At 41.2% G+C, this 11694-nt stretch overlaps 1 protein-coding gene across 1 annotated transcript in view; it reads left to right on the forward strand.

Annotated features, from left to right (window-relative positions):
- LOC138048449 (uncharacterized) overlaps positions 1 to 10642 on the forward strand; it is a 40318-nt gene extending 29676 nt beyond the window's left edge. The window contains exons 4-5 of the mRNA XM_068894640.1: positions 71 to 195; positions 7097 to 10642. Coding sequence (XP_068750741.1) covers positions 7130 to 10642 — 3513 coding nt within the window. The 5' untranslated portion in view covers positions 71 to 195; positions 7097 to 7129. The remainder of the gene's footprint in view (positions 1 to 70; positions 196 to 7096) is intronic.
- The last annotated feature ends 1052 nt before the right edge of the window (positions 10643 to 11694 follow it).

Consider the following 11694-nt stretch of genomic DNA (forward strand, 5'->3'; position numbering starts at 1 on the left):
GCATATCTTCTTGGAGTGTTAAGCTCCATCATCGAATTTGTTAATGTCATGTTGGTGTCCGTTGTTTCAGGGGTGAGGGCGTGGCTGATCAGGTTCTATATTAGAATCCTCAGACTTGTTGACCGTGCAGTGATTTTTCACCATCGCAAGAACTTAAGAGATTTCTAGGAAAAGTTTGCCTTACGTTCCTAATCGGTAAGTCAAATGTTTTAAGGTAATAACATAATGAAATGACATAATAAAGGTATTAGGGTAAGAGTAATTTGCGGAACTGCAGATCGCGGAACCTAGAGAAATTACTGTTTTTGTTGAGACTACATGTAATGTTTGTTAAATATCGACAGTGTCCGCCGATTATCGCGTTCCAGGTGCCATTTTTAGCTGTTATCTGGGTTATCTGATTCAAGTTAGCCGACGAACTGGTGGATTGCATGACAAGTCGCAATCAATATCATTCTACAACCTCAGCAGACGATCCCGCTTGGTTTGAGGATTTTTTTTCTTAACATGCAGGTCACGTGATGGTATTTGGTGCCTGTCAGTTGTCATTTTGATTTTGTAATAGTCATTTCTCTAGGTTCCGCAGTTTCAGGGTCTGCAGTTCCACAAATTAGCCTTACCCAAGGTATTCATGCTTGTGATCATTTTTTGCGCACTGATCCTCACAACACCATTGCTACTGGCACTATTTGCGACCTCATCCGCATTATTCTCACCATGAATAACTTCACTTTTAATGACACTTTTATTCCATCGCCTTCCATCCTCGTCGAGTTTGAATGTACCACAGGCGGCCCAGATTCGGAGGGTAAAAAATTATAAGGATTTGTATGGGAATCTCGATAACAAACTGAAAAAGATATTAACCCGCAAAAGTTCTCAATAAAAAACCTGTACTTAATTAAAGCTCCTTCTACAGCTAACTACACTTGTATAGCTTATATTACTGATTTAAAGGCAAGCACAAGGTAGGTAAAATACGTCGTAAATGGATGATAATTCGGGATATTGTTCTTTAGTTCCTTCTGTCGCGTCATCTTTGAAAGAGCTCGTTTGAGTATCTCACGTTTGCTCAATACACTTACACCATTTCCGGAAAGCTGATAGTTCAAGGAATAGCAAAGATTTCCACGGAACTTGTTAAACCGGGGAAGAAAAAAATCCCATGACTCCGAAGTCAAGTTTGACATTATGCTCTCGTATGTATTCCGCTCCATCATGTATTGTCATGTCCATCTAGATAACAGGACTGAATTCTGAAGTTTCAAGTTAAAAGAGGCCCTACGACGCTAGTACACTGATTTGTCTGCCAAGAAAGAATGAAACATGCTAAGTTCGGCCTATTGTGCAAAGAATGAAGCCTTTACAAAATATGTCACGGTATTAGAAGGTTGTTCTCGATTGTTCTTCTTTCAATGCCAGGTGAAACTTGCTTGCGACTGATTATGCTGGCTGCAAAAATTGCCTTTCTATCCATTCTATTCTTACGTCAGTGTTTGCGTCGTGATTTCTCTAAGATTGTTTTAAAACGAAAGGTGATAACTATAATTTCTTGTGCATGACGCATTAGGATACTTCAGTTTGCTCATTGAGCAGTCTAAAAACTGAAACATCTATAGTTAACAGTCAGCATTTCCAGCAAAAGGACAGATGCATAGTTATTTTAACAGAAATAAACATCATAGCGCTGTCTGAGTGAACCTTTTCAGCATAACTGCGCTTAAATGATAATTATGAATTCTTGTGACTGCAGGGTGCGTTTACGAGTTTATTATAAAAATCCAGCCATCCATGATTGATAAGTAAATATTGACCTGTTGCCATAGGATCTATAGAAAGGGAATTTTCCCTTTTCATTGCTATATGGTGCCATAAATACTTAAGTTCCATCAACCTACCAGTTTCGAATACATAGTGGTTTGTGGACAAACGTGCAAGTGAGGTTGGTGGAACGCTTTCAGCTCAACCAATCAAGCCTAGGGTGGTGTCTCAAGTACATAATGGAATGCGCAAGCGCGTAGCAATTGATTGTTTGCGGTTGATCGTCTTTATATTCAGTGCTATGTCCTGTGCCTTCGCTGTTTCGGGGAATACACCTTATTGCAAAATTAATGCCGCCATTTAAATATACTTTTGTTTTTATTAAAATTATGCACCTATCAATGTTAAGCCCCAGAGGGGGGGGAGGGGGGCGAGTTCTGTCCCAAGGGTGGGGATTTTGATCCTACGACATATCCCCAGGGTGGGGAATTTGACATGGCCACCATCTTGAATAATGAAGAGGGCTTGGAAATCAACCTTGTTCCCAAGGCTTTTCCCTCCCCAGGTAGTGAGGGAAAGTCCTTGGAAACTAGGTTGCCTGAAAATAACTCCATCATTTTGAAAAATACCCAGAAGGCGTTCAAATGAACTTCCCACATTTGTGAGAGGTGGCTGAACGAAAGGTGAGGGGTACATACATTGCACTCTTATTGTGTGGGGCAAGGTCTAAAGGATATTATTTTGGCCACCTCTACTCGCCCCAGCGTGAAGGCTTTTGATACTTTTGGCAAATTTGGCAAATTATGTTGTCCCCGGGGTGGGGAATTTGACTCATTTTTTTCAGAAAATGTCAAACTCCCCACCCCTTGCCCCGTGGGGCTTACCATTGATAGGTGCATTAGCCATTGATGCCTCGTTCTCAAGCTTAACATTCAAGGGAATATTTTGCCTTAAACCAGGCACTAAGGTGTAAGTTAAATAAAAACAAATGAATATCTAAATGGTGGCCAATTTGGAATTAGGTGTATGAGCCAGCTAAAAAGGGCTCTTCTCGCTGAGGATACCCCGTTCGAGAGTCAGCGGAGCTTCGGCCAGAAGAGCAGCTGATAAAATCAATTAATAATCTGTGAGAAAAAGCTTTGGTTTGACCTAAACACTGACTCAACTTCTACGACGTGCATTTTTTGATTCACTGTCAAACTCCAGCCAACCATGGTCGAATCCTCATTATTGACCGGTTGCCAACAGGATATTTGTAAAGGGACGTTTCCTTTCACTGTAATGTTAACGAAACTGTTGTGCCATGGAGATGTAACCTTTTCAGCAGTCTTTTTAAAGCTCCTTATACAGCTAACTAAACCTGTAAAGCTTATATTACTGATTTAAAGGCAAGCACAAGGTAGGTAAAATACGTCGCAAATGGCATAATTCGGAACATTGTTCTAACTTCCGTTTGTCTGGTCATCTTTGAAAGAGGTCCTTTGAGTATCTCTTGTTTGCTCTTTACACTTAAGACCATTTCCGGAAAGCTGATAGTGCAAGGAATAGCAAAGATTTCCACGGCACTTGTTAATTAAACCAGGGAAGAAAAAAATCGCATGACTCCGAAGTTAAGTGTGACATTATGCTCTCGTATGTATTCCGTTCTACCATGACCGTGTGTTGCCATGTCCATCTTGATAACAGGACTCAATTCTGAAGTTTCAAGGTAAAAGACACCTTACGACGCGAATACACCGATTTGTCTGTCAAGAAAGAATAAAACATTTTAAAGTTCAGCCTATTGTGCAAAGAATGAAGCCTTTACAAAATATGTCACGGTATTAGAAGGTTATTGTCGATTGTTCTTCTTTCAATGCCAGGTGAAACTTGCTTGCGAATGATTATGCTGGATGCAAAAATTGGCTTTCTATCCATTCTATTCTTACGTCAGTGTTTGCGTCCTCATTTCATTTAGTTTTAAAACGGAAGGTGGTAACTATAATTTCTTGCGCATGACGCATTAGGATACTTCAATTTGCTCACTAAGCAGTTTAAAAACTGAAACATCTATAGTTAACAGTCAGCATTTCCAGCACAAGGACAGATGCATAGTTTTTTTAACAGAAATAAACTGTATAGCGCTGTCTGAGTGAACCTGTTGCCATAGGATCTATAGGAAGGGAATTTTCCCTTTCAATACTATATGGTGCCATAAATACTTCAGTTCCATCAACCTCCCTGTTTCGAATTCGTAGTGGGTTGGGGATAAACGTGCAAGTGAGGTTGGTGGAACTCTTTCAGCTCAACCAATCAAGCCTAGGGCAATCTCGTTCCCAGAGTCTTCGTTCCCCTTGACCAGCGGGTCGGGTTACGAGAGACTCTGGGATAATCCGTTTGGATAAAGTTTTTGATTGGTTGAAAGTCTGAGCATGAGCAATCGATTTCGGCCACGACTGCCCCGAGACGCGAGGGGTTTCACAGAGCACCGTATGATCGTTAATGCTTGTTTGGATTGGTTCGTTGATTAGTTTGGAGCCAAAGCAAAGAGTGAAAACCTATTAAATCTAATGGAATGGAATCGTCTCTCACTGAGTAATTATGTCTTTAAAATGTAGTCATACCGAGTCTTCAAATTGCCGCTGTATATATTATATGAATCCATAAGATCTTCTCGTACAGTTACTAATACGTACATGTGAGTGTCCTGGAAAGGTGCGAGAACCTTTAGCAGACGAGTTGGGGTTGGGGTAGAGAAAGAGTTACTGATGCAAAGAGAACTCGTTTGGCTTATGACAGTGCTGTTGAACGCTTTGAAAATTTCGTGGAAGGTCCGTCTCTCTGGCATGCAAAGCAATCCTTTCGGTAGGTTGCAAATTTTATTCGCGTTTCATTTGGGTTCATTACACTGCACTGTTCTCAACCTCAATCGAAAGAAGAGGCCAGATCAGATATAGAGAATCAAATCATTGAAATGAGATGTACATCTCGCATCCAATGGAACTTGTCTTACATTTTAGGTACATGTACTTAGAAGAAATGGAAACTTCAGTTGTTGATTTTGTTATGCAAATACTTAGCTTAACGTTTATGATGAAATAAAAAAAAGGTCTAATGTAAAGCTAGACCATCCTCTAGAGCCTATTACTTGTAGCACTTAAAAGTCAGTTACAAAAATGACACCATTTTCTTGAGTAATTAAGTACTTCTTTCTGAAGTACATGTGCCTTAACATACTACTACACAAGCAGTTTTTTTTCCGTAATTGCTCAGCCCACAGTATTAATTAGGGTGGCGATTATTATTTGCTTATTGAAGCCACAGTGATCAAGTGTTTGAGACTTCAAAGGTTGGTTGACTGTATGAGTTCCGGTTTGTTTGAAGGGTGGATAGTGCTATCCACTGGATAAATCACTATCTACTGGATAATGTAATAATAATAATAATAATAATAATAATAATAATAATAATAATAATAATAATAATAATAATAATAATAAACATAATAATAATAATAATAAACTTGAACTTTGAACTTTGTTTTGTTGATAACTCAATTAGTTTTGGTAGTGTTTATCTGCTGGATAGTGATTTATATGGCCCCAGTTGTTCTAAAGGTGGATAACGCTATCTACCGGACAAATAACTATACACTGGAAAGTGCAGTTGGTTCCGCTATTACTTATTCACTGGATAGTGACTTATCCGGCTGATAGTGGTATCCATCATTTGAACAACTGGGGCCTGGTGGGTAGCGCTATTCACTTTTTGAACAACTGAGGCCAGGTCTTTATCCAACATCCCTTCTCTGTCTCGTTTGTGATTGTTGACTAAGGAGGCAGAGAAAAGAGACGAACGAGGTTGGTCTTGATCATCTCTCAGTTTTCTCTAACTTTAATCCATGTTGCCTCTCTATATGTACCCGCATACAATTTAATACTGACGAAGGATTGATAGACCTTATAATAAATTCTGTGATCGGTTAGCATCCCATCTACTCACTTAAAAATCGCAGTTCAATCATTAAAGCCTGGACTGTAAATTCATCACGGTGCTTTCATTTTTCCCTGCATAGGAACCACTGACCCTCCCCATAAGGAAGCCATAAGGAAGGCAACGGCAACAAGAACGTCACAAAACAAAGTAAAGATATAATGAGCGAAAACAATTGATCTGCATGCTCTGCACCTGCGTTTTACATTCGGTTCGTCAGTTTCTGGTCCTAAGCAAAACAAAAACGTCAAATGACCAAAATCAGTGGCTTGAGGACAACGGCAGCTGACGATCTCTCGGTCTGTTTCTCTCTCTCTGGGGATGTTTACATGAGAAAACTCGCACCGGGGTGACTTCTTGATACCGCGTTTACATGACGACGAGGTGAATTCGTATCATGTTTACCTGAAGGGACACCACATATCGATAAAATACAAGCGTAAATCCAACCTGCAAATATGGCGTCTATCAGAAAAAGTACGCATGCGCTACCCAGTCCTGCCCACCGGGAGGCCGATTTCACACCCGAACGACCGGTCATTTCTCGTTTACATGCCATGGCGAGATCTCGCACCTGAACGAAATTTTCGCTTCGGGTGCAGCAACCGGGGTGAGTCGCCCAGCATGACTTTTTTCGGTGATATCATGTAAACAAATACAGAGCTAAGAGAGGGAACCGGAGTGAACTCGCGCCGGTGCGAAAGTCGCCCCGGTATCATGTAAACAGCCCCTCTCTCTCTTCAAACTTTAACCGCTTTCATATACACCGGTTTCATTTTTGGACAACAGACACATTTTACACAATGAAAGACTTGAAATAATCCGGCGCGAACTGATTACAGGTACGAGAATTCCTATTTTGAATCAATGTTCTCGTTGCGGTTGCCGTCCCTGTTGCTAAGCTCCTTGATGACCTGCCCCAGTTCGTCCGCCCCTTCCCCCCACCCCCCTCCCCAGTAGTTTGTAAAGTGTATAGCGCCATCGACTGGATAAATCACTAACTACTGGATAACTCAATTCGTTTGAATAGGATTTTTTGGGGTTATCTATCTTTCAAACAACAAATTCCAGGCGCGTGTTCGTCAAAGCGTCCGAAACTTTCAATTTCGGGCTTCTATCGGTAGCCACCATTCCCTCTTTACCTTAAAAACCAACATGTCAGAGGACCAGCTTTATAGAGCAAGCGGATGCCTTTCATAGTGACCTCTCTCGCCTGAAAAGCTTTCCGGACTTTGCATTATTTGCGAAAATATATAAAGAAATAAAAGTAAAAATATAAAAAAAAAAATAGTACATATACAAGTTATTTTCATTAAGTGATCTTTTGTACTACTGCTGACATTAACGCAATAATTATTTCTAGCAAGGGCTGACTAAAAGCTGAGCCTGACTAAGTATGGCCACTGGACCAGAATACACTGACGAGCAACTGAATTACTTCAGGATCTGCTTTATCACTACTGATGTGATAACTGAGGGCCTGCGAACAATCTTCAAACAAGAATGGGACAACCGCTACAAAGCAACTTCGGGAGAATGGAAAGACGAACCCCGAAATGGACTGGACTTCAAAAACCAGGAATCGCGAAGAAACCAAACAAGAAACACGCGTCTTTTGGCAACCATGGTTAACGGAAATAGAGCAGAATGGGATTGCACCATACTCTTTTACGCTATACTGTACTCCGACTGTATTGGAAGAGGCCTAAACGCAGTAGTCCGATCAAATGTGGATGATTTGAGAAATTTTCGTAATGAAGGCCCTGCTCACTCTCCACGTGGCAAAGTCAACGAAACAGAGTTTCAAACTGCTGTAGGTAAAGTTGTAGTTGCCTTTCAAGCACTTGGCCTCCCCGATCTAAAGATTCAAGAAATCAGAACTCAGAAGAGTTTTCCGACGGGCGAGTTACGAAAAGTCTTGCAAGAAGTCAACCACCTAAAAGACTTACTTAAGGAAAAAGAAAAGCATCGAAAGGTTCTTGAAGAGCAGTTACGATCTGAAGCTCCTGCGGCATTTTGCATTCTCCCACCTAAGCCATCGCACGATGTTGCCGAACGAAATCATGAGTTGGCTAAAATAGCTCAACAACTAAAGCAACTGAAAGAAACCAACGAGAGCCGATTAACTTCCCTGTACATCTCAGGGAACCCTGGATGCGGCAAATCTCAGTTAGCCGGTCTTGCCGCAAAAAAGTTCTTTGACGACAAAAAACAAATCGCAGGCAAGAATACATTCGTGATGACTCTAAATGCGCAAAGTCTTGATTCACTGTTAGAATCCTACGTCTCTTTTGCTCGTCATCTAAAGTGTTCAGAATATGCAGTCACAAATACTCTAAACGACAAAGAACTGAAGACGGAGGGAAAGATTGCCAACATAAAGTCATTAATTAGTACCAAAGTTGAGCTTTACTCATCGTGGCTGTTAGTGGTGGACAATGTCGTCAGCTTAAGTGGAATGAATCCTCATTTGCCAGAGACCGGAGACACGCACTGGTGTAAAGGTCAGCTGCTGATCACATCGCAAGACACCGCTGCTATTCCTTCAGAAACCTCTTTCAGCAATCACATCTCTGTGAGCAAGGGCATGACACCATCTGACGCCATTTCTTTATTAGCCTCTCTCTCCGGCATCGCTGACGATGAGATTGAAAAAGAAGTTGCTCGGGCATTAGATTACCAACCCCTTGCCTTAGCAAGCGCCGCTATCTTTGTCAAACAAGTTCGGGAAGCATCTTCGAATTTTGGCTGGAAAGGCTACCTCGAGAAGCTTGAGACGGGTCAGCGTGCTAACACTGAGGCCTTTCTTGCCATGACAAACCAAAGCTACCCAATCGCTATGACCACAGCGATTTCATTGGCCGTGGACGACGCGATGTCATCTGACAAGGTTTTGAATCACGCATTCGGTTTTATTTCTCTCTGTGGTCAGCAACCATTAAACCTTGACCTTGTAATAAAGTACATTCTGAATGTCGAGAACGACAGCCATAGGAGTGGATTAGACGAATCTGTGGACGAAGATATCATTGGTTTAAGGATTCGAAAAAGCTCGCTGCTGTTAGTGGAAGAAGACGAGAGTGGCGTCTACGTTCAAGTACATCAAATTGTGAGAAATGTCACCCAAACGAGAATCAAAAAGTATTCAAAGGCTCAATATTTCCAAATCATTCATTGGGGTATTACCTCATTTAATCAGTTTATAAAGGAGAAAAATCTTCACAATGAAGACTCTACTTCTAATAGCTTACAGCTGGTACCTCATTTGAAGTGCCTAATAACAGAAATTGAAAGTGTATTCAATGTAGCTGACTTATCCGAGGTCAATTTAAGAGCGAAACATTATCCAAGTTATTTTATAAGGTTTAGCGCGATTTGTGCTTATCATTGCGACTTTAAAAGAGCCAAAAGCATCTGTAAGGTAGCTCTAAAATTAATTCAGCTTAATGGTGTATTTTGTGAGGGAGATTTCGCAGCAGTCTATAATGCGTTAGGCAGTGTCCATTTTAGGGTGGGTGAGTTTCAAGAATCAAAGGAGTATTATAACAGCGCTCTTGCTATACGGATAGAAAAGTTGGGACCTCAGCACATCGATGTCGCAACCAGTTACAACAACATAGCCAATGTACTCCATGCCCAGGGTCACCTGCAACAAGCAAAGGAGTATCATTATCGCGCTCTTGCTATACGGATAGAAAAGTTGGGATCTCAGCATATCGATGTTGCATCCAGTTACAACAACATAGCCAATGTACTCCATGCCCAGGGTGACCTGCAACAAGCAAAGGAGTATCATAATCGCGCTCTTGCTATACAGATAGAGAAGTTGGGATCTCAGCATATCGATGTCGCAAGAAGTTACAACAACATAGCCAATGTACTCCATGCCCAGGGTGACCTGCAACAAGCAAAGGAGTATCATAATCGCGCTCTTGCTATACGGATAGAAAAGTTGGGATCTCAGCATATCGCTGTCGCACGTAGTTACAACAACATAGCCGCTGTACTTCATACACAAGGTGACCTGGAACGAGCAAAGGAGTATCATAATCGCGCTCTTGCGATACGAATAGAAAAGTTGGGATCTCAGCATATCAATGTCGCAAAAAGTTACAACAACATAGCCAATGTACTCCATGCCCAGGGTGACCTGCAACAAGCAAAGGAGTATCATAATCGCGCTGTTGCTATACAGATAGAAAAGTTGGGATCTCAGCATATCCATGTCGCAACCAGTTACAACAACATAGGCAGTGTACTTTATGCCCAGGGTGAACTGGAAAAAGCAAAGGTGTATCTTGAGCGCGCTGTTGCTATACAGATAGAAAAGTTGGGATCTCACCATATCCATGTGGCATCCAGTTACAACAAAATAGCCACTGTACTCCATGCCCAGGGTGACCTGGAACAAGCAAAGGAGTACCACGATCGCGCTCTTGCTATACGGTTAGAAAAGTTGGGATCTCAGCATATCGATGTTGCATCCAGTTACAACAACATAGCCAATGTACTTTATGCCCAGGGTGACCTGCAACAAGCAAAGGAGTATCATGATCGCGCTGTTGCTATACGGATAGAAAAGTTGGGATCTCAGGATATCGATGTCGCATCCAGTTACAACAACATAGCCAATGTACTTCTTGACCAAGGTGACCTGGAAAAAGCAAATGAGTTTCTTCAGCGCGTTCTTGCTGTACGGATAGAAAAGTTGGGATCTCAACATATTTATGTCGCAGATGCTTATAAAAACTTGGCTTTTTTACTCCGTGACCAAGGCGAGGTGGAGCAGGCAAAGGAGTATTTAGAACGTGCGTTGGCCATCTATTTGAGTCGTCTCGATCCTGATCATTCTAGTGTTACCACTGTTCAGCGACACTTGGCTGAACTGCAAAACTCTCTAGTAGAGTAAAAAGGCTGTATTGAGTCATATATTATTTAACAATTGCATTAGTCCACTAGTTGTCTAGTAGAGTAAAAAGGCTGAATTGCGTCATATATTTATGAGGGATAGTTATTGCTTCGCCAAATAAATCATCCATGTCTGCCAAGCAGGATGCACGTGTTAGCAAACCTTCCGCGAAAGCTGGTATTAGTCAACCCCTTGAGCGATATATGTTTATTTCTGTGACTAAATCTTGTGACAAGAACAAGCTTAAATGCTTTACAAGCATCAATAGCATCAATAGCGACTTTCACACAATGAAAGCTGATGGTGTCTCAATAATGTTCTACCCTGGCACGAAAACTCATAACATACAAGGCTCCAAATCTGAAATTATCTGTAAGAAATTTTCCGAATTCACAATTATCAGCGAACCACGAGCTACACGAAGAAGATAAATCCTTCATTCCAAGAGAGAGCCAAGGAAACGGAAGCGAGGAAACCGAAGCGAGAGAACCGAAGAGCAGTGCAAGAACGATCACGTAACTTTCTAAAATCTAATAGACACTGCAATGCGTGAGATAAGCGAACAATTTAGACACGAAATCAGCAAACGTCTGTCCGAAATCTCAGTTCTCATAAGTGGAAAGACAACAACAGAGGAAACCGAACTTCAGGCCGAAAAGAGAGACTATAAGCAGAAACTACAAGATCTTCATTCAAGTTCTGTGTCTTTATACAAAAGACAAATGTTTGAAGCGATTAAAGTAAGAGTCTAATAACGGCATTGCGACTCTTGAATAACGAAATTGAAAAGGAAAGAAGACTCGCAGCGCAAGAGATAAGGGAAGTTATTAAATTGTCAACCTCAGATTATGCAATTCTCGTGCTCTGATTGGTTCAATTAATCTCGGTTATCAGCTCATATACCTTAGTTTGACCTTATATGGTAAAGGATTGCGCTTACCCTTGCTAATTTTAAATTTTTATGCCATAAAGCGAAATTTCTCTTGGTATAAAGCAAAAGAAAAACGTTTTTGTGGAAGTTTAAATCAATTTCGAAGCTTAGAAGTGCGCGA

This window comes from Montipora capricornis, chromosome 5 (assembly GCF_036669925.1).
Source record: "Montipora capricornis isolate CH-2021 chromosome 5, ASM3666992v2, whole genome shotgun sequence".
Classification (NCBI taxonomy): Eukaryota; Metazoa; Cnidaria; class Anthozoa; order Scleractinia; family Acroporidae; genus Montipora; species Montipora capricornis.